At 43.0% G+C, this 24,127-nt stretch overlaps 2 protein-coding genes across 8 annotated transcripts in view; both read left to right on the top strand.

Moving 5' to 3' along the window:
• The window catches only part of LOC110520455 (nectin-3), a 100,147-nt gene that overhangs the window by 29,914 nt on the left and 46,106 nt on the right, over nucleotides 1–24,127 (top strand). For 2 of the 4 annotated variants that reach the window (XR_016494819.1, XR_016494820.1), the window contains 2 exons: nucleotides 2,752–2,917; nucleotides 7,114–7,226. The exons of 1 other annotated variant lie outside the window; for it this stretch is intronic. The gene's annotated coding sequence lies outside the window, so the exon portion shown is untranslated. Of the gene's footprint in view, nucleotides 1–2,751; nucleotides 4,675–7,113; nucleotides 7,227–24,127 lie in introns of those variants that run through there. One more of the 4 variants, XM_090230226.1, reaches the window with a different exon arrangement.
• Nucleotides 15,269–24,127, top strand: part of LOC110520454 (nectin-3) — a 49,152-nt gene continuing 40,293 nt past the window's right edge. For 3 of the 4 annotated variants that reach the window (XM_090230231.1, XM_090230233.1, XM_090230234.1), the window contains exons 1-2: nucleotides 15,269–15,623; nucleotides 15,899–15,971. In XM_090230231.1, coding sequence (XP_090086357.1) covers nucleotides 15,492–15,623; nucleotides 15,899–15,971 — 205 coding nt within the window. In that variant the 5' untranslated portion in view covers nucleotides 15,269–15,491. The remainder of the gene's footprint in view (nucleotides 15,624–15,898; nucleotides 15,972–24,127) is intronic. The other variant, XM_090230232.1, reaches the window with a different exon arrangement.

The following is a 24,127-nucleotide window of genomic DNA, read 5'->3' as shown; positions in this document are numbered from 1 at the left end:
AAAAGTAACAAGTGATTAAAGAGCAGCAGTAAATAATGACAATATATACAGAGGGGTGCTGGTACAGTGTCAATGTGCGGGGGCACCGGTTAGTTGAGGTAGTATGTACATGTAGGTAGAGTTAATGTGACATAGATGCATAGATGACAACAGAGGGTGGCAGTGGTGTAGAGGGGGGAGGGGGGCAACGCAAATAGTCTGGGTAGCCATTTGACTAGATGCTCAGGAGTCTTATGGCTTGGGGGTAGAAACTATTTAGAAGGCTCTTGGACATAGACTTGTTGCTCCGGTACCGCTTGACGTGCGCTAGTGGAGAGAACAGTCTATGACTAGGGTGGCTGGAGTCTTTGACAATATGTAGGGTCTTCCTCTGACACCGCCTGGTATAGTCCTGGATGGCAGGAAGCTTGGCCCCAGTGATGTACTGGGCCGTTCGCACTACACTCTGTAGTCCCTTGCGGTCGGAGGCTGAGCAGTTGCCATACCAGGCAGTGATGCAACCAGTCGATGGTGCAGCTGTAGAACCTTTTGAGGATCTGAGGACCTATGCTAAATCTTTTCATTCTCCTGAGGGGGAATAGGTTTTGTTGTGCCCTCTTCATGACTGTCTTGGTGTGCTTGGACCATGTTAGCTTGTTGGTGATGTGGACGCCAAGGAACTTGAAGCTCTCAACCTTCTCCACTGCAGCCCCGTAGATGAGAATGGGGGCGTCCTCGGTTCTCTTTTTCCTGTTGTCCTCAATTATCTCCTTTGTCTTGATCACGTTGAGGGAGAGGTTGTTAACCTGGCACCACACGGCCAGGTCTCTGACCTCCTCCCTATAGGCTATCTCGTTGTTGTTGGCGATCAGGCCTACCACTGTTGTGTCATTGGCAAATTTAATGATGGTGCACCAAACTTAAGAAAAAACAATTACTATGCATATAATATATAATAATAGAAGAAACAATTGTATTTTGCATTTGAATTAGATCTGTGATAGTGTAGCTAGTTCATTTATTGGCCCGTCTGTCTCCAATGGAAAATAAACTGGTATATCCTGTCTGTACAACCATTAAAATATATCATAGAGAAAAAATAAGAAAATCCTTTGAGCCTTAGTAGATGCTCAATGAAACATTGTTGACAGTATATTGAGATGTTATTCACAGAACACTCAGAAAAATAAGAGTGCTTTGGGGCACCATTTGTGCATGTAGCGCAACCCTCTAAATAAAAAAAAGGTTCCAGATCAAACCGTTTAAGATCAGATAAAATGCTTTCTTTCTGAGAGTTTAGAATATTTATTGTCACATAGCTCACTGTCGATATTGACAATTAGGTTAAACAGAGCATGACTGTTGTAGCCTAAGTTTGTGCACTCGGACAGCATCAGTAGGCAGCATCAGTGGACTAGACTGGGAAGGCTTATTGTCAAAGTCTACAGGGACACCAGGGATTTGACCCGGCAATAGTGCAACCAATAAAACTATACTACTTTGGCAAGACTGCCCTACAGAGGCAAAATGCCTTTATAAATTTGCTAAAACATATTTGATCTGCTGTAATGGTTTCCTGCCACAAGAACAAGCCAGTTGATCAGAATATATCACGGATTACCAGAAATTGCAGTCTGTCTAGACAGAAAAATAAAGTCCGATTTTGCAGTAAAGTACATTTTAAGTTCCTGCATTTAACATGTGTAGGGCAGAAGTGGGAGCCTAATATTCATATCTTACTATCAATAGATAGCAACTATACAATTAAATATAGGCCTACAACCTTTTACAATCATGGAGCAACCCAGTCTAAGTAGGCTACCCCTCAAGTACGGCCATAGAAATAATACTTTAAAAACTATTGCATTAGATAAAACGGACCTCCTAAAAATTTCTGTTGAGCACTTCGGCATTACAAGTCAGTTGTTAAAAGTACTCCTAGGGCCATTGGAAGAACTATACAGATATCCAATTTCTGTCTGGTTCTCTGCTCTGTCATGACCTCTAGAGAGTCTGGAGTCAGGCCAATAACTAACTCCAATAACTGAATTAGCTTTCTTAATCAATTTATTGATCTTGATCCTAATGTGGACAATTTAATATCTAAAATAACCCTCTATTTACTACCTCATTCTGGAATTATTATGATATTAAACCATGAGCATATGATTTTGTGTTCATATTGACATTATAAAGATGCACATTGTCCTCAATTTCAGAAAGGTCAGGATCTACAAAAAAATGTGTCCAAACTGTGCCCAAAACCTTGTGGTGAGGGCTAAAGAATGTAAGATCTGTGGGGCCCCACAGCCCTACAAAGAAAGAAAAAACACAGTCTGGAAAAAATAGGGGAAAAATTGAACAAGGGTGTCCAGGACTGACACTGAATTCGTCAAAGACTGTGGTTAATGTATACGTCCATGTGAGTGAAAATATTGTCGTCACAAGTATATTTTGTTTGTTGAGGCAGACTGGAAATCTTTTTTAAGACAATATATTTTTATTGGGGCTCCCAAGTGAGGCAGTGGTCTAAGACACTGCATCTCAGTGCTAGTGGTGTCACTAAGGACAACCTGGTTCAAATCCAGACTGTATCACAAATGGCTGTGATTGGGCGGTGCACAACTAGCCCAATGTTGTCTGAGTTTGGCTGGTGTAGGCTATCTTGCCTAGTTTCAAAAAATGTAACCCTTAGAATGTGCAAAGAGACTTGTATGACTTTCCTTTGACATTGTACAGAAATAAGGACCGTAACATACTTTGTGGTTTCAGCATTACAGTCTAAAGGAAGTAGGATCCGTCCCCATACTGCTTCTGGGGAAAAAGAAGAAGACTGGGGAGTTAAAAGCCCAGGTCCTCACCACCTCTAGGGAGCTGTCAGAGGAGGAGACGGTGGCTCACGCTGCCCTTAGAGTTGTGTTTGAGAAGTTACTCTACTGTAAGTATACTTGATTGATATACACTGAGTGTACAAAACACTATGAACACCTGCTCCTTCCATAGACTGACCAGGTGAAAACTATGATCCCTTATTGATGTGACTTGTTAAATATGAAGAAGGATTTTTACCCTTTAAACAATTGAGACATGGATTGTGTATGTGTTCCATTCATAGGGTGAATGGGCAAGACAAAAGACTTAAGTGCCTTTGAACAGGGTATGGTAGTAGGTGCCAGGCGCACCTTGAGTGTGTCAAGAACTGCATCGCTGTTGGGTTTTTCACAACAGTTTCTCGTGTGTTTCAAGAATGGTCCACCACCCAAAGGGCATCCAGCCAACTTGACACAAATTTGGGAAGCATTGGAGTCAACATGGGCCAGCATCCCTGTGGAACGCTTTCCACACCTTTTAGAGTCCATAGCCCAAGTGCAATTCAGTATTAGGAAGGTGTTCTTAATGTTTTGTACACTCAACATAGTGTCTATTCAACATAATGTCACATTGCAATGAGAACATAGCATTTTAAAAACATCATATGACTCCATAAGGGAATACCCCAATACATTGCTATAAGGGGATGGATACAGATTAATACAAATGTTCTTTACTTACTTTCTAACCAATGATGCTACACCAGCCAAAAAAGCAGCACTCAAACTCAAAATGTTGGTGTATTAAACCAATATACAACGAATGAAGGTGGTTTGCACGCAGAATATACAAAACTTCCTCTTTTGTTTTTTTCAGCAGGCAAGGGAATAAACTAACACAAACATTTAGCTGTCGACCTTCTCAGCGTATGTCTGGTTTCAGACATCAGTTATCTAGAGTGAGACACAGGCGTGAATGGTAGTAATCAACGGGACCAAGTTTTTCAAAACTTTTCTAATCAGATCAGGGTGGCAGGTAGCCTAGCGGTTAGAGCGTTGGACTAGAAACCAAAAGGTTGCAAGATTGAATCCCTGAGCTGACAAGGTAAAAATCTGTCGTTCTGCCCCAGAACAAGGCAGTTAACCCACTGTTCCTAGGCTGTCATAGAAAATTTGAATTTGTTCTTAACTTACTTGCCTAATAAAATAATTTTGGCAATTGGATTGGATTAAATGTTAGAATTGGATATTTCAAAACTGAAAATTAGATTCTAATCCTTGACACAGGTGTGAATGATAGTAAACAGTTGATTAATAGTTGGTTGGCATTCTCACATGTTTTTGGACTGGATCATGTACTCACCTATAATCAGCAAAGTTTTCAGCTGTGCTAACATAATTGCAAAAGGGTTTTCTAATGATCAATTAGCCTTTTAAAATGATAAACTTGGATAAGCTAACACAACGTGCCATTGGAACACAGGAGTGATGGTTGCTGATAATGGGCCTCTGTACGCCTATGTAGATATTCCATAAAATAAACTGCTGTTTCCAGCTACAATAATCATTTACAACATTAATAATGTCTACACTGTATTTCTGATCAATTTGATGTTATTTTAATGGACAAAAAAATGGCTTTTCTTTCAAAGACAAGGACATTTCTAAGTGACCCCAAACTTTTGAACAGTATATTATAAAACATATATATATATATTTTGAGCTATTGTCTATTCATGAGGTACAGTCATGTGAAAAAGTAAGTACAACCCCTGGAAAGTTGTCTTTTTTGTTGTTGTACATATTTGGACAGATGGATATGTAATCTTCACTTCAACTCTTTTGACAGATAGAGGTAACCTAATTTAACAAATGACAGCCTCTAGTGAGGTGCACCTGACACACACACACACACACACACACACACACACACACACACACACACACACACACACACACACACACACATACTCAGAGATATAATCTCACCCACCCCCCCCACACACACACAATGTTGCTTAACTGATTGCTTATAATAACTGTATTCCCTCTCTCCTCACAGAGACATCTGCTGCCTGTTGTTTTCTACACGTTGTCATTCTATGTCTGTTGCTGCTGCTCCTGTACTTTTATGGCACTGGTGTCTTTTATACTAATAACACGTTCAAACAGGTGCCATTAATACAGATAACGAGTAGAGGACAGAGGAGCCTCTTAAAGAAGAAGTTACAGGTCTGTGAGAGCCAGAAATCTTGCTTGTTTGTAGGTGACCAAATACTTATTTTCCACCATAATTTGCAAATAAATTCATTAAAAATCTACAATGTAGATTTTGTCTGTCATAGTTGAAGTGTACCTATGATGAAAATTACAGGCCTCTCTCATCTTTTTAATTGGGAGAACTTGCACAATTGGTGGCTGACTAAATACTTTTTTGCCCCACTGTAAGTTTACATGTTATAGAAGGGTGAAGACACTTGTTCTTTTTTTTAAGTAACTTGTCTTCCTGATATGGAAATAGTAACAAAGGCTCCAAAAACACAGAAATATGTACTTTTACAAGCTGCAAAGTTATCGTTATCATGGTGCAGGTCTGTACTGTAGATGTAATTCTTAACTTTATCTGCAATGATCTGTGGCAGTACATTTTGCCTTCTTGAGACAATATTGACATGCACAAACTACCATTTTTTTACCTTCATTTAACTAGGCAAATCAGTTAAGAACAAATTGTTATTTACAATGACGGCCTACCTACAGGGTCAGCACCTGGAGCAAATTAGTGTTAGGTGCCATGCTCAAGGACATATCTACAGGTTTTTCACCTGGTCAGCCAGCTTGGCTGCATGTGCGTACTCCCAAACTGGGGTACGCGCAATGCCTCCAGGGTACGCCAAATAAAAATAAAAATGTGATTCACATTTTCCAGCAGTCCATTTAGATTTTCAACAGGGCTATACATTTGGATGATGTTTCTTTCTCGACTGAGTAGCCTCGTTTCACTGAACTCCCCCAAAATTCAACCATCTAGTGTTCAGCAAAATAACAACACAATGTCAAGTGTAGGTAGCCTAGTCAAATAATTAACATTCAAACACATTAACCATTACTCTCTTGTAGGAATTTCAAATATTTGTAGCCAAATATATTTGCTGCTCATTCCGTTAGTTTGAAAATGGATAAATGGTTAAAAAAGTAAGGCCTGCCTCTGTAGAGACACATACCAGCTCTACTGGTAGTACTGCTGCTTTATTTAACTAGACAAGTCGGTTAAGAACAAATTCACAATGACAGCCTACACAGGCCAAACTCGGATGACGCTGGACCAATTGTGATAAAGTCTGGATTCGAACCAGTGTGTCTGTAGTGACGCTTGTAGCACTGAGATGCAGTGTCTCAGCCTGCTGCGCCTCTTGGGAGCTACTACCAGCAATACTACATCTGCACCAGAAGACGATAGAAGTTGTCTGCTTCCATGCTTCCATGAGCATGTCTAATGCTAGCATCAGTAATTCTACATTTGTTGATAGCCCAGTTAACAAATAAAACTGTGAAGGACCTCGGCGTTACTCTGGACCCTGATCTCTCTTTTGACGAACATATCAAGACCATTTCAAGGACAGCTTTTTTCCATCTACGTAACATTGCAAAAATCTGAAACTTTCTGTCCAAAAATGATGCAGAAAAATTAATCTATGTTTTTGTCACTTCTAGGTTAGACTACTGCAATGCTCTACTTTCCGGCTACCCGGATAAAGCACTAAAAAAACTTCATTTAGCGCTAAATACGGCTGCTAGAATCCTGACTAGAACCAACATTTTTTATCATATTACTCCAGTGCTAGCCTCCCTAAACTGGCTTCCTGTTAAGGCAAGGGCTGATTTCAAGGTTGTACTGCTAACCTACAAAGCATTACATGGGCTTGCTCCTACCTATCTTTCTGATTTGGTCCTGCCGTACATACCTCCACGTATGCTACGGTCACAAGATGCAGGCCTCCTAATTGTCCCTAGAATTTCTAAGCAAACAGCTGCAGGCAGTCTTTCTCCTATAGAGCTCCATTTTTATGGAATGGTCTGCCTACCCATGTGAGAGACGCAGACTCTGTCTCAACCTTTAAGTCTTTACTGAAGACTCATCTCTTCAGTGGGTCATATGATTGAGTGTAGTCTGGCCCAGGAGTGTGAAGGTGAACCGAAAGGCTCTGGAGCAACGAACTGCCTTTGCTGTCTATGCCTAGTCGGTTCCCCTCTTTCTCTGCCTCTAACCCTATTACAGGGGCTGAGTCACTGGCTTACTGGTGCTCTTTCATGCCGTCCCTAGGAGGGGTGCATCACTTGAGTGGGTTGAGTCACTGACGTGATCTTCCTGTTCCCCCCTTGGGTTGTGCCGTGGCGGAGATCTTTGTGGGCTATACTCGGCCTTGTCTCGGGATGGTAAGTTGGTGGTTGAAGATATCCCTCTAGTGGTGTGGAAGCTGTGCTTTGGCAAAGTGGGTGGGGTTATATCCTTCCTGTTTGGCCCTGTCCGGGGGTATCATCGGATGGGGCCACAGTGTCTCCTGACACCTCCTGTCTCAGCCTTCAGTATTTACGCTGCAGTAGTTTATGTGTCGGGGGCTAGGGTCAGTTTGTTATGTCTGGAGTACTTCTTCCGTCCTGTGTGAATTTAAGTATGCTCTCTCTAATTCTCTCTTTCTTTCTCTCTGAGGAGGACCTGAGCCCTAGGACCATGCCTAATGACTACCTGGCATGATGACTCCTTGCTGTCCCCAGTCCACCTGGCCCTGCTGCTGCTCCAGTTTCAACTGTTCTGCCTATGGAATCCTGACCTTTTCAGGATTCAACATTTGAACGAGCTACCTGTCCCAGACCTGATGTTTTCAACTCTCTAGAGAAAGCAGGAGTGGTAGAGATACTCTTAATGATTGGCTATGAAAAGCCAACTGACATTTACTCCTGATGTGCTGACTTGCTGCACCCTCGACAACTACTGTGATTATTATTAGTTGACCATGCTGGTCATTTATGAACATTTGAACATCTTGGCCATGTTCTGTTATAATCTCCACCTGACACAGCCAGAAGAGGACTGGCCACCCCTCATAGCCTGGTTCCTTTCTCGATTTCGGCCTTTCTAGGGAGTTTTTCCTAGCCACCGTGCTTCTACACCTGCATTGCTTGCTGTTTGGGGTTTTAGGCTGGGTTTCTGTACAGCACTTTGAGATATCAGCTGATGTACGAAGGGCTATATAAATAAATTTGATTTAACATGGACACTGACAGTTCTGAATCTGATGCAGCCGAAGAGCTACTGCCCCATTAGCCGGGAAAGCACCAAACAACAGACAGGGACGTTGGTCCATCGAAAAGGTGTGAATATGATGAGAACTACATTGATCTGGGTTTTACTTATATTGGGAGTAGTGCCTTTCCTCAGCCACATTTTGTTGTATGTGCAAAAGTACTCTCACAATGAAACTCCCAATGAAACCTTCACTCTTGTGCAGACATTTAGAAACAAAACATGCCAATTTGAAAAATAAGCCACATTAGTTTTTTGAGTGAGAATTTAGAGGACTTTTGAGTAGTAAGACATGTATAAAAACAACAGATACCATTAATAAGAAGGGGCTAGAAGCGTCTTATATGGTGAGCTACCGAGTGGCTAGGACAGGCAAGCCCCATACTATTGTGGGGGACTTAATTATTCCTGTTGCCGCTGATATGGCTGGAACAATGCTGGGGGAAAAGGCCAAAAAATGTATACAGACAATGCCTTCATCAAACAACACTGTTTCACAACACATCAGTGACATCGCAGGAGATGTTTTGAAACAATTACTGCTTCGCATACAAGCCAGTTAATTCTATGCATTACAGCTGGATGAGTCAACAGATGTGGTGGGCCTGGCACAGCTCCTGGTGTATGTCCGTTATGTTTATGGGGTGTCTATTAAGGAAGACATCCTTTTCTGCTAACCACTGTAAACCAGGACAACAGGAGAGGATATTTTGGTGGTCAAGATGTGTTGGTATCTGTACTGATGGCGCAAAAGCCATGACAGGGAGACACAGTGGAGTGGAAACGCGAGTGCAAGCATTTGCTCCCAACACTACTTGGGTACACTGCAGCATCCACCGAGAGGCTCTTGCTGCCAAGGAAATGCCTGACAGCTTGAAAGATGTTTTGGACACTGCAGTGAAAATGGTTAACTTTTTTAAAGCAAGGCCCCTGAAATCTTGTGTATTTTCTGTATTATGCAATGATATGGGCAGCGACATAAAGAAAGGCGCTGGTTATCATGGGGTAAAGTATTGACATGTTTTTTGAATTGCGAGATGAGCTTAAAGTTTTCTTTACTGACCGTAATCTTCACTTGTCTGACTGCTTGCATGATGATGAGTTTCTCCCACGACTGGCCTATCTGGTTGATGTTTTTTCCTGCCTGAACGTCTTGTCGTGTATATATCTTTTTTTTATTTGCATATTTTTTTTTCAACTACAACATACTCTCCTGCAAACCGCCTCACCCAATGTGGTATGGGTCTGCTATTTCTTTACCTCTGAACCGGAAGCCTCAAGGGAAGCTAGCCAGCAAACTAGCTACTAGCTAGTAGCCAGCTAGCAACTGCTAGCGGTCATCAGCTACCATTAACCGGGACAACTCTCGCCAGTCTGCACAGCGCGACTCAAAGAGCAAATCTGATTTATTTTTCTTCTCCAAATCTCCGAATTCCAAAGCTCTGAACCTTTTCACCTGGATCATCGCAGCTAGCTAGCTGTTATCCGAGTTGCCACTCCTGGCTAATGTCTCTGTCCCGAAGCAAGAACCAATTTGCCTGGAGCATGCCTTGCTAGGCCCATCTCCGGGCTAGCCGAAGAGGTCCATCAGCCACTCATTGGGCTACAATACCTATTTTTCCAATTGGCCGAGACCCCCGTCGACCCTTCACCACTGGACTACCGACGTATTTCACCCAAGGGGGTTTAACGTCCCCTGAATGCCCATCTGCTAGCCTGCTCTCCGTGGCCCGCTAGCTGTCTAGAGCATATCGGACTGTTAGCTTAAGAGACCCATCGGACAAATTCTTTGGCCACCATACCTATTCTGCCAATTGGCCTAGACCCCTTTTACCACACGAAGCCCTACTGATCTACGACAACTGGTCTGCAGACACAACAAGCATGAGGGGGCTACAACAGACTCTTCCATCGCAACGTCCCTCTAAGGCCCTTCTGCTACCTTGCTAGCTCCGGCCCGCTAGCTGCGTGAATCGCCATGTCTCCGGCCCGAGCCACTCACTGGACCCCTATGATTACTCGGCTACGCATGCCTCTCCCTAATGTCAATATGCCTTGTCAATTATTGTTTTGGATAGTAATTATTGCCTTATTTCACTGCAGAGGTCTCTAGCCCTGCTCAATACACCTTAGTTAACCCTTAAATTCCACTTCCCACACATGCAGTGACCTCACCTGGTTTAAATGATGTTTCGAGAGACAATATCTCTCTAATTGTCACTCAGTGCATAGGTTTACCTCCACTGTATTCACATCCTACCATACCTTTGTCTGTACATTATGCCTTGAATCTGTACATTATGCATTGAACCTGCTCCTTTTACTCTATGTTCCGAAAGTACTATATGAACAGTTCTTATAGCCTTTAGCCGTACCCTTATCCTACTCCTCCTCCACCTCTGTTCCTCTGGTGATGTAGAGGTTAATCCAGGCCCTGCAATGACTAGCTCCACTCCCATTCCCCAGGCGCTCTCATTTGTTGACTTCTGTAACCGTAAAAGCCTTGGTTTCATGCATGTTAACATTAGAAGCTTCCTCCCTAAGTTTGTTTTATTCACTGCCTTAGCACACTCTGCCAACCCTGATGTCCTAGCTGTGTCTGAATCCTGGCTCAGGAAGACCACCAAAACCCCTGAAATTTCAATCCCTAACTATAACATTTATAACATTTATAACATCCAACAAGATAGAACTGCCAAAGGGGGCGGAGTTGCTATCTACTGCAGATATAGCCTGCAGAGTTCTGTCTTACTATCCAGAACTGTGCCCCCAAAATTTGAGCTCCTACTTTTAAAAATCCACCTTTCCACAAACAAGTTTCTCACCTCTGCCACTTGCTTTAGACCACCTTATGCCCCCAGCTGTGCCCTGGACACCATATGTGAACTGATTGCCCCCCAATCTTTCTTCAGAGCTCGTGCTGTTAGTTGACCTAAACTGGGACATGCTTCACACCCCAGCCATCCTACAATCTAAGCTTGATGCCCTCAATCTCTCAATTATCAATGAACCTACCAGGTAAACCCCAAATCCGTAAACATGGGAACCCTCATAGATATTATCCTAACCAACCTGCCCTCCAAATATACCTCTGTTGTCTTCAACCAGGATCTCAGCGATCACTACCTCATTGCCTGCGTCTGTAATGGGTCTGCGGTCAAACGACCGGGAGCGTTTGATCACTGTCAAACGCTCCCTAAAACACTTCAGAGAGCAGGCCTTTCTAATCGACCTGGCCTGGGTATACTGGAAGGACATTGACCTCATCCCGTCAGTAGAGGATGCCTGGTTATTCTTTAAAAGTGCTTTTCTCACCATCTTAAATAAGCATGCCCCGTTTAAAAAATGTAGAACCAGGAACAGATATAGCCCTTGGTTCACTCCAGACCTGACTGCCCTTGACCAGCACAAAAACATCCTGTGGCGTTCTGCATTAGCATCAAATAGCCCCCGCGATATGCAACTTTACAGGGAAGTTAGGAACCAATATACACAGGCAGTTAGGAAAGCAAAGTCTATCTTTTTCAAAAATAAATTTTCATCCTGTAGCACAAACTCCAAAAATTCTGGGACACTGTAAAGTCCATGGAGAATAAGAGCACCTCCTTCCAGCTAACCACTGCACTGAGGCTAGGAAACACTGTCACCACCGATAAATCCACAATAATTCAGAATTTCAATAAGCATTTTTCTATAGCTGGCCATGCTTTCCATCTGGCTACCCCTACCCCGGTTAACAGCCCTGCACACCACACAACAACTTGCCCAATCCTCCCCCATTTCTCCTTCACCCAAATCCAGATAGCTGATGTTCTGAAAGAGCTACAAAATCTGGACCCCTACAAATCAGCTGGGCAAGACTATCTGGGCCCTCTGAAATTATCATCAGAAATTGTTGCAAACCCTATTACTAGCCTGTTCAACCTCTCTTTCGTATCGTCTGAGATCCCCAAAGAATGGAAAGCTGACGCGGTCATCCCCCTCTTCAAAGGAGGAGACACTCTTGACCCAAACTGCTACAGATCAATATCTATCCTACCCTGCCTTTCTAAGGTCTTCGAAAGCCAAGTTAAAAACAGATCACCGACCATTTCGAATCCCACCATACCTTTTCCGCTATGCAATCTGGTTTCGGAGCTGGTCATGGGTGCACTTCATGAGCCACGCTCAAGGTCCTAAACGATATCATAACCTACCTATAAGAGATAATACTGTGCAGCTGTATTCATCAACCTGGCCAAGGCTTGACTCTGTCAATCAGGATTGGATTGACCCTGTCAATCAACACTCTGTCAATCAACACATTCTTATCGGCAGACTCAACAGCCTTGGTTTCTCAAATGACTGCCTCGCCTGGTTCACCAACTACTTCTCAGACAGAGTTCAGTGTGTCAAATCGGAGGGCCTGTTGTCCGGACCTCTGGCAGTCTCTGTGGGGTGCCATAGGGTTCAGTCGTCGGGCCGAATCTTTTCTCTGTATACATCAATGATGTCGCTCTTGCTGCTGGTGACTCTCTGATCCACCTCTACGCAGACACCATTCTGAGTACATCTGGCCCCTCTTTAGACACTGTGTTAACTAACTTACAGACGAGCTTCAATGCCATGCAACTCTCTTTCCGTGGCCTCCAAATGCTCTGAAATGCAAATAAAACTAAATGCATGCTCTTCAACCGATCGCTGCCCACACCTGCCCGCCCGCCCAGCATCACTACTCTGGACGGTTCTGACTTAGAATATGTGGACAACCACAAATACCTAGGTATCTGGTTAGACTGTTAACTCTCCTTCCAGACTCACATTGAGCATCTCCAATTCAAAATTACATCTAGTATCAGCTTTCTATTTCGCAACAGAGCATCCTTCCCTCATGCTGCCAAACATACACTCGCAAAACTGACTATCCTAAACTGACTATCCAATCCTTGACTTCAGTGATGTCACTTACAAAATAGCCTCAAACACTCTACTCAGCAAATTGGGTGCAGTCTATCACAGTGCCATCCGTTTTGTCACCAATATACTACCCACCATTGCGACCTGTATGCTCTCGTTGGCTGGCCCTCGCTTCTTATTCGTCGCCAAACCCACTGGCTCCAGGTCATCTATAAGTCTTTGCTAGGTAAAGCCCCGCCTTATCTCAGCTCACTGGTCACCATAGCAGCACCCACCCGTAGCACGCGCTCCAGCAGGTATATTTCACTGGTCACCCCCAAAGCCATTTCCTCCTTCTGCTGCCTTTCCTTCCAGTTCTCTGCTGCCAATGACTGGAACATACTGCAAAAATCACTGAAGCTGGAGACTCATATCTCCCTCACTAGCTTTGAGCACCAGCTGTCAGAGCAACTCATAGATCACTGCACCTGTACATAGCCCACCTGTAATTAGCCCATTCAACTACCTCATCCCCATACTGTTCTGTTTTATTTATTTAGCTTCTTTGCACCCCAGTATCTCTACTTGTACACTCATCTTCTGCACATCTATCACTCCAGTGTTTAATTGCTATTTGTACTTATTTTGCCACTATGGCCTATTTAATGCCTACCCTCTGTTATCCTAACTCATTTGCACACACTGTATGTAGACTTTTTCTATTGTATTATTGACTGTATGTTTGTTTATTCCATGTGTAACTCTGTGTTGTTGTTTGTGTTGCACTGCTTTGCTTAACTTTGGCCAGGTCCCAGTTGTAAATGAGAACTTGTTCTCAACTAGCCTACCTGGATAAATAAAGGTTAAATAAAAAATTTACAAATTAAATTATCTGAATCTAGGATTACATGGACTCTCTGCAATTATATTCAATGTGCGGACAAAATGGAGGTTGGAGCTCTTCTGTGTCTGCATTAACCAGGAGAACGCACAGGTCTTTCCATCCCTGTATGATTTCTTTGTCTGCAAATGAACTCAAGCTTACAGACAATGTCAAATGTGATATAGTGAAGCACCTGGGTGACCTGGGTGCGCAATTATGCAGGTCTTTCCCGAAACGGACGGCACAAACAACTGGATTCATTATTCCCTTTGTGCCCTGCCTCCAGTCCACTTACCGATATCTGAACAAGAGAGCCTCGTCAAAATTGCAACAAGCGGTTCTGTGAAAATGTAATTTCATCAGAAGCCACTGACAGATTACTGGATAGGGCTGCACTCAGAGTATCCTGCCTTGGAAAATCTTACTCTTAAGACACTGATGCCCTTTGCAACCACGTACAGTACCTATATGAGAGTGGATTCTCGGCCCTCGCTAGCATGAAAACTAAATACAGGCACAGACTGTGTGGAAAATGATTTAAGACTCTCTCCAATACAACCCTACATTACAGAGTTATGTGCATCCTTTCAAACACACCCTTCTCATTAACCTGTTGTGAGTTATTCACCATTTTTGATGAACAAATAAGGATTTATTTGTAAGATGGCTAAATAAAGAGCAAAAGTATTGATTATTATTATATGTGTCCTGGTACTATAAGAGCTCTTTGTCACATCCCACGAGCCAGGTTGTGACAAAAACACACTCATTCTTATGTTTAATAAATGTATTGTATAGTGTGTGTGTGACAGGCTTACAATGGTGGCAAAAAACAACATTTGAGAGTGCGCTGACCCTGGTGCTGGAGGGGGAACGCAGCTGGAGGTTGAGTGTTTGAAAGTGTACAGGACTATAACAAGTTTGGGAACCACTGCTCTAGAGAAAGCATTTTCACTGAGCTTGACACCACTCCAGTCGACACATGGCATTGCGTTAGGTGATTTTAGGCTCCTGCTGCTTGGCCATGGAAAGCCATTTCATGAAGCTCCCAAAGAACAGTTCTTGTGCTGACGTTGCTTCAGTTTGGAACTCGGTTGTGAGTGTTGCAACTAGGACAGACCATTTTTACGAGCTACCCGCTTCAGCACTCAGCGGTCCCGTTCTGTGAGCTTGAGTCACCTACCACTTCGCAGCTGAGCCGTTGTTTCACCTATATGTTTCCACTTCACAAAAACAGCACTTACAGTTGACTGGTACAGCTGTAGCAGGGCAGAAATTTGACAGACTGACTTGTTAGAAAAGTGGCATTGTACGACGGGGCCACATTGAAAGTCACTAAGCTCTTCAGTAAGGCCATTCTACTGCCAATGTTTGGCGGTGTGCTTGATTTTATACACGTCACCAATGGGTGTGGCCGAAATAACTGAATCCACTAATTTGAATCGGTGTCCACATACTTTTCTATATAAAGTGTATCATCAGAGAGAGGGGTCCCAAGTCATACAGATGATGGCCTGTTTTTCTAAAATAAAATAAATAATTTTGTCCCATCATTCTTGTTTGTTTGTAATGAGGCCAATGTGTATGTTTCATAACCAGTATAAGGTTATAAGGCTTTCAAGTATGTAGCACACAGTCTATGAAAAGCCAGGAGTCGAGTGGGGTGGAGACTAAACTGTGTCAACCATGGCTTACTGAGGACATTTCTGTCAGCACAAACCTCGAAAAAAACACGTCTCGGCTATTCCAGCAGAGGAACTTCAATTCAAAGGTTAGTGGTCTCTTAAATTTACAGATACAAATGCTTAGATCCATTATTACTGACCAATGTAGGACTGTTTGTTAATTTTTGTTACAAGGTTTTGTCTTCATTGAAAGATGTGCATAGTTTCCATCAAAGATTGATGATTGCATTCAACATTATTTTACATATAGCTTAGCCTACATAAATGTATTGCATGAACAATTAATAGGTCCTCATTATTACAAATCACCAATTTTAAAATGTAATATAATTACATAATTACATTTCCCCTCTGATCCTAGCAAGGAGAAGAGCAAGGCATGTTACTGAAGCTGAGCTGTGTGATTCTACTCATCATCCAGAGGGATACAGAAAGTAGGTTTCCAATTGTCATACTATTGAGATCATGTTTGTCTCTTTCTTCTTATTGACACAAGGCAAGACAGTAACACCCACCAAACACACAATCCCACCATTCAACTGTAGTCCTTGTCCTTTTAGGGTACGATAAGTCACACACATCAGCTCAGTATGTTTACTACATCTTTAACTCAGTACGTTTACTACGTTTTTAACTCAGTAAGTTTTGAGACATGCTGAGCATGCGCAAGTATCTGGGAATGTCTTGAATATCTTACTCTTGATTAAGTGTTAGAATAGAGTCAGGGCTTTTGGCTTATTATTCTAATAACATATTCACTAAATAGTTTCAGCCTAGACCAGTGGTTCCCAAACTTTTTATAGTCCTGTACCCCTTCAAACATTCAACCTCCAGCTGCGTACCCCCTCTAGTACCAGGGTCAGCGCACTCAATTGTTGTTTTTTGCCACCATTGTAAGCCTGCCACACACACTATACGATACATTTATTAAACATAAGAATGAATGTGAGTTGTCGTCACAACCTGGCTCGTGGGAAGTGACAAAGAGCTCTTATAGGACCAGGCCACAAATAATAATATAATAATAATCAATCATTTTGCTCTTTATTTAGCCATCTTAGATATAAAACCTTTTTTGTTCATCAACAAGTGTGAATAACTCACCACAGGTTAACGAGAAGGGTGTGCTTGAAAGGATGCACATAACTCTGCAATGTAGGGTTGTATTGGAGAATCTCAGTCTTAAATCATTTTCCACACACAGTCTGTGCCTGTATTTAGTTTTAATCAAATCAAATCAAATGTATTTATATACTGTAGCCCTTCGTACATCAGCTGATATCTCAAAGTGCTGTACAGACACCCAGCCTAAAACCCCAAACAGCAAGCAATGCAGGTGTAGAAGCACAGTGGCTAGGAAAAACTCCCTAGAAAGGCCAAAACCTAGGAAGAAACCTAGAGAGGAACCAGGCTATGTGGGGTGGCCAGTCCTCTTCTGGCTGTGCCGGGTGGAGATTATAACAGAACATGGCCAAGATGTTCAAATGTTCATAAATGACCAGCATGGTTGAATAATAATAAGGCAGAACAGTTGAAACTGGAGCAGCAGCACGGCCAGGTGGACTGGGGACAGCAAGGAGTCATCATGTCAGGTAGTCCTGGGGCATGGTCCTAGGGCTCAGGTCCTCCGAGAGAGAGAAAGAAAGAGAGAAGGAGAGAATTAGAGAACGCACACTTAGATTCACACAGGACACCGAATAGGACAGGAGAAGTACTCCAGATATAACAAACTGACCCTAGCCCCCCGACACATAAACTACTGCAGCATAAATACTGGAGGCTGAGACAGGAGGGGTCAGGAGACACTGTGGCCCCATCCGAGGACACCCCCGGACAGGAAGGATATAACCCCACCCACTTTGCCAAAGCACAGCCCCCACACCACTAGAGGGATATCTTCAACCACCAACTTACCATCCTGAGACAAGGCTGAGTATAGACCACAAAGACCTCCGCCACGGCACAACCCAATGGGGGGGGGGGGCACCAACCCAGACAGGATGACCACATCAGTGAATCAACCCACTCAGGTGACGCACCCCCTCCAGGGACGGCATGAGAGAGCCCCAGTAAGCCAGTGACTCAGCCCCTGTAATAGGGTTAGAGGCAGAGAATCCCAGTGGAAAGAGGGGAACCGGCCAGGCAGAGACAGCAAGGGCGGTTCGTTGCTCCAGAGTCTTTCCGTTCACCCTCCCACTCCTGGGCCAGACTACACTCAATCATATGACCCACTGAAGAGATGAGTCTTCAATAAAGACTTAAAGGTTGAGATAGAGTCTGCGTCTCTGACATGGGTAGGCAGACCGTTCCATAAAAATGGAGCTCTATAGGAGAAAGCCCTGCCTCCAGCTGTTTGCTTAGAAATTCTAGGGACAATTGGGAGGCCTGCGTCTTGTGACCGTAGCGTACGTGTAGGTACAGTGCCTTGCGAAAGTATTCGGCCCCCTTGAACTTTGCGACCTTTTGCCACATTTCAGGCTTCAAACATAAAGATATAAAACTGTATTTTTTTGTGAAGAATCAACAACAAGTGGGACACAATCATGAAGTGGAACGACATTTATTGGATATTTCAAACTTTTTTAACAAATCAAAAACTGAAAAATTGGGCGTGCAAAATTATTCAGCCCCCTTAAGTTAATACTTTGTAGCGCCACCTTTTGCTGCGATTACAGCTGTAAGTCGCTTGGGGTATGTCTCTATCAGTTTTGCACATCGAGAGACTGACATTTTTTCCCATTCCTCCTTGCAAAACAGCTCGAGCTCAGTGAGGTTGGATGGAGAGCATTTGTGAACAGCAGTTTTCAGTTCTTTCCACAGATTCTCGATTGGATTCAGGTCTGGACTTTGACTTGGCCATTCTAACACCTGGATATGTTTATTTTTGAACCATTCCATTGTAGATTTTGCTTTATGTTTTGGATCATTGTCTTGTTGGAAGACAAATCTCCGTCCCAGTCTCAGGTCTTTTGCAGACTCCATCAGGTTTTCTTCCAGAATGGTCCTGTATTTGGCTCCATCCATCTTCCCATCAATTTTAACCATCTTCCCTGTCCCTGCTGAAGAAAAGCAGGCCCAAACCATGATGCTGCCACCACCATGTTTGACAGTGGGGATGGTGTGTTCAGAGTGATGGGCTGTGTTGCTTTTACGCCAAACATAACGTTTTGCATTGTTGCCAAAAAGTTCAATTTTGGTTTCATCTGACCAGAGCACCTTCTTCCACATGTTTGGTGTGTCTCCCAGGTGGCTTGTGGCAAACTTTAAACAACACTTTTTATGGATATCTTTAAGAAATGGCTTTCTTCTTGCCACTCTTCCATAAAGGCCAGATTTGTGCAATATACGACTGATTGTTGTCCTATGGACAGAGTCTCCCACCTCAGCTGTAGATCTCTGCAGTTCATCCAGAGTGATCATGGGCCTCTTGGCTGCATCTCTGATCAGTCTTCTCCTTGTATGAGCTGAAAGTTTAGAGGGACGGCCAGGTCTTCGTAGATTTGCAGTGGTCTGATACTCCTTCCATTTCAATATTATCGCTTGCACAGTGCTCCTTGGGATGTTTAAAGCTTGGGAAATCTTTTTGTATCCAAATCCGGCTTTAAACTTCTTCACAACAGCATCTCGGACCTGCCTGGTGTGTTCCTTGTTCTTCATGATGCTCTCTGCGCTTTTAACGGACCTCTGAGACTATCACAGTGCAGGTGCATTTATACGGAGACTTGATTACACACAGGTGGATTGTATTTATCATCATTAGTCATTTAGGTCAACATTGGATCATTCAGAGATTCTCACTGAACTTCTGGAGAGAGTTTGCTGCACTGAAAGTAAAGGGGCTGAATAATTTTGCACGCCCAATTTTTCAGTTTTTGATTTGTTAAAAAAGTTAGAAATATCCAATAAATGTCCTTCCACTTCATGATTGTGTCCCACTTGTTGTTGATTCTTCACAAAAAAATACAGTTTTATATCTTTATGTTTGAAGCCTGAAATGTGGCAAAAGGTCGCAAAGTTCAAGGGGGCCGAATACTTTCGCAAGGCACTGTATGTACGGCAGGACCAAATCAGAGAGATAGGTAGGAGCAAGCCCATGTAATGCTTTGTAGGTTAGCAGTAAAACCTTGAAATCAGACCTTGCTTTGACAGGAAGCCAGTGTAGAGAGGCTAGCATTGGAGTAATATGATCAAATTTTTTGGTTCTAGTCAGGATTCTAGCAGCCGTATTTAGCACTAACTGAAGTTTATTTAGTGCTTTATCCGGGTGGCCGGAAAGTAGAGCATTGCAGTAGTCTAACCTAGAAGTGACAGAAGCATGGATTAATTTTTCTGCATCATTTTTGAACAGAAAGTTTCTGATTTTTGCAATGTTACGTAGATGGAAAAAAGCTGTCCTTGAAATGGTCTTGATATGTTCTTCAAAAGAGAGATCAGGGTCCAGAGTAACGCCGAGGTCCTTCACAGTTTTATTTGAGACGACTGTACAACCATTAAGATTCATTGTCAGATTCAACAGAAGATCTCATTGTTTCTTGGGACCTAGAACAAGCATCTCTGTTTTGTCCGAGTTTAAAAGTAGAAAGTTTGCAGCCATCCACTTCCTTATGTCTGAAACACATGCTTCTAGCAAGGGCAATTTTGGGGCTTCATCATGTTTCATTGAAATGTACAGCTGTGTGTCATCCGCATAGCAGTGAAAGTTAACATTATGTTTTCGAATAACATCCCCAAGAGGTAAAATACATAGTGAAAACAATAGTGGTCCTAAAACGGAACCTTGAGGAACACCGAAATTTACAGTTGATTTGTCAGAGGACAAACCATTCACAGAGACAAACTGATATCTTTCCGACAGATAAGATCTAAACCAGGCCAGAACTTGTCCGTGTAGACCAATTTGGGTTTCCAATCTCTCCAAAAGAATGTGGTGATCGATGGTATCAAAAGCAGCACTAAGGTCTAGGAGCACAAGGACAGATGCAGAGCCTCGGTCCGATGCCATTAAAATGTCATTTACCACCTTCACAAGTGCCGTCTCAGTGCTATGATGGGGTCTAAAACCAGACTGAAGCATTTCGTATACATTGTTTGTCTTCAGGAAGGCAGTGAGTTGCTGCGCAACAGCCTTTTCTAAAATGTTTGAGAGGAATGGAAGATTCGATATAGGCCGATTAGTTTTTTATATTTTCTGGGTCAAGGTTTGGCTTTTTCAAGAGAGGCTTTATTACTGCCACTTTTAGTGAGTTTGGTACACATCCGGTGGATAGAGAGCCGTTTATTATGTTCAACATAGGAGGGCCAAGCACAGGAAGCAGCTCTTTCAGTAGTTTAGTTGGAATAGGGTTCAGTATGCAGCTTGAAGGTTTAGAGGCCATGATTATTTTCATCATTGTGTCAAGAGATATAGTACTAAAACACTTGAGCATCTCTCTTGATCCTAGGTCCTGGCAGAGTTGTGCAGACTCAGGACAACTGAGCTTTGAAGAAATACGCAGATTTAAAGAGGAGTCCGTAATTTGCTTTCTAATAATCATAATCTTTTCCTCAAAGAAGTTCATGAATTTATCACTGCTAAAGTGAAAGTCATCCTCTCTTGGGGAATGCTGCTTTTTAGTTAGCTTTGCGACAGTATCAAAAAGGAATTTCGGATTGTTCTTATTTTCCTCAATTAAGTTAGAAAAATAGGATGATCGAGCAGCAGTAAGGGCTCTTCGGTACTGCACAGTACTGTCTTTCCAAGCTTGTCGGAAGACTTCCAGTTTGGTGTGGCGCCATTTCCGTTCCAATTTTCTGGAAGCTTGCTTCAGAGCTCGGGTATTTTCTGTGTACCAGGGAGCTAGTTTCTTATGAGAAATGTTTTTAGTTTTTAGGGGTGCAACTGCATCTAGGGTATTGTGCAAGGTTAAATTGAGTTCCTCAGTTAGGTGGTTAACTGATTTTTGTCCTCTGGCGTCCTTGGGTAGACAGAGGGAATCTGGAAGGACATCAAGGAATCTTTGTGTTGTCTGTGAATTAATAGCACGACTTTTGATGTGCCTTGGTTGGGGTCTGAGCAGATTATTTGTTGCAATTGCAAACGTAATAAAATGGTGGTCCGATAGTCCAGGATTATGAGGAAAAACATTAAGATCCACAACATTTATTCCATGGGACAAAACTAGGTCCAGCGTATGAGTGTGACAGTGAGTGGGTCCAGAGACATGTTGGACAAAACCCAGTCGATGATGGCTCCGAAAGCCTTTTGGAGTGGGTCAGTGGACTTTTCCATGTGAATATTAAAGTCACCAAAGATTAGAATATTATCTGCTATGACTACAAGGTCCGATAGGAATGAGGAACGCTGTATATGGCCCAGGAGGCCTGTAAACAGTATCTATAAAAAGTGATTGAGTAGGCTGCATAGATTTCATGACTAGAAGTTCAAAAGACGAAAACTGCATTTTTTTTTTGTAAATTGAAATTTGCTATCGTAAATGTTAGCAACACCTCCGCCTTTGCGGGATGCACGGGGGATATGGTCACTAGTGTAGCCAGGAGGTGAGGCCTCATTTAACACAGTAAATTCATCAGGCTTAAGCCATGTTTCAGTCAGGCCAATCACATCAAGATTATGATCAGTGATTAGTTCATTGACTATAATTGCCTTTGAAGTAAGGGATCTAACATTAAGTAGCCCTATTTTGAGATGTGAGGTATCATGATCTCTTTCAATAATGACAGGAATGGAGGTGGTCTTTATCCTAGTGAGATTGCTAAGGCGAACACCGCCATGTTTAGTTTTGCCCAACCTAGGTCGAGGCACAGACACGGTCTCAATGGTGATAGCTGAGCTGACTACACTGACTGTGCTAGTGGCAGACTCCACTATGCTGGCAGGCTGGCTAACAGCCTGCTGCTTGGCCTGCACCGTATTTCATTGTGGAGCTAGAGGAGTTAGAGCCCTGTCTATGTTGGTAGATAAGATGAGAGCACCCCTCCAGCTAGGATGGAGTCCGTCACTCCTCAGCAGGTCAGGCTTGGTCCTGTTTGTGGGTGAGTCCCAGAAAGAAGGCCAATTATCTACAAATTCTATCTTTTGGGAGGGGCAGAAAACAGTTTTCAACCAGCGATTGAGTTGTGAGACTCTGCTGTAGAGCTCATCACTCCCCCTAACTGGGAGGGGGCCAGAGACAATTACTCGATGCCGACACATCTTTCTAGCTGATTTACACGCTGAAGCTATGTTGCGCTTGGTGATCTCTGACTGTTTCATCCTAACATCGTTGGTGCCGACGTGGATAACAATATCTCTATACTCTCTACACTCGCCAGTTTTAGCTTTAGCCTGCACCATCTTCAGATTAGCCTTAACGTCGGTAGCCCTGCCCCCTGGTAAACAGTGTATGATCGCTGGATGATTCGTTTTTAAGTCTAATACTGCGGGTAATGGAGTCGCCAATGACTAGAGTTTTCAATTTGTCAGAGCTAATGGTGGGAAGCTTCGGTGTCTCAGACTCCGTAACGGGAGAAGTAGAGACCAGAGAAGACTCAGCCTCTGACTCCGACCCGCTGCTTAATGGGGAAAACCGGTTGAAAGTTTCTGTCGGCTGAATGAGCGACACTGGTTGAGCGTTCCTACAGCATTTCCTTCCAGAAACCGTGAGAAAGTTGTCCAGCTGCGGGGACTGTGCCAGGGGATTTATACTACTATCTGTACTTACTGGTGGCACAGACGCTGTTTCATCCTTTCCTACACTGAAATTACCCTTGCCTAACGATTGCGTCTGAAGCTGGGCTTGTAGCACAGCTATCCTCGCCGTAAGGCGAGTACAGCGACTGCAATTAGAAGGCATCATGTTAATGTTACTACTTAGCTTCGGCTGTTGGAGGTCCTGACGAATCGTGTCCAGATAAAGCGTCCGGAGTGAAAAAGTTGAGGAAAAAAAACAAAAATATAAACGGTAATTAAAAAGTAAAAAACGTAAAGTTGTCAGGTAGCAAAACAGGTTGGCAACAAAACACACAGCAACTCAAAAACAAGTCTTCAAGTTGTGACCGGAAATGAAGTTAATGTTAGTGAGGGCCAAGAATACATAGGTACGAGGTTGCAAATGGCAAAAGTGTCTTAACAGCGCGATTTGCCAAGGAAAGATACTCCGAGCAAAGCCCTATCCAGAAATATGTCAGTGTCTTCTGAATAAATTAAATTATCACAGAACTTATTGTTGCAATTTCATTGAGGCTCTCTTGTTCAGATATCGGCAAGTGGACTGGAGGCAGGGCATGAAAGGATAACGAATCCAGTTATTTGTGCCATCCGTTTCGGGAATGTGCTGTGTGTTCTTGTTAATGCAGACAGAGAAGAGCTACAGCTTCTCAATCATAGCCTCAATTTTGTCCCATTTTGTCCCATTTTGTCCCACATTGAATATAGTTGTGGAGAGTCCTTGTGGTAATAGATTCAGATCATTCAGGTGAGAAAAAAACATCAACCAAATAGGCCAGTCGTCTGAGACACTCGTCATCATGCAAATGGTCAGACAAGTGAAATTTATGGTCAGTTAAGAAAACTTTAAGCTTGTCTCACAATTAAAAAAAATGTGTCAATACT

Source organism: Oncorhynchus mykiss, chromosome 3 (genome assembly GCF_057628025.1).
Source record: "Oncorhynchus mykiss isolate SJ-2025 chromosome 3, ASM5762802v1, whole genome shotgun sequence".
NCBI classification, from domain to species: domain Eukaryota; kingdom Metazoa; phylum Chordata; class Actinopteri; order Salmoniformes; family Salmonidae; genus Oncorhynchus; species Oncorhynchus mykiss.
Note: the sequence above shows the minus strand (reverse complement) of the source record. Positions and strands in the feature narration are given on the sequence as shown.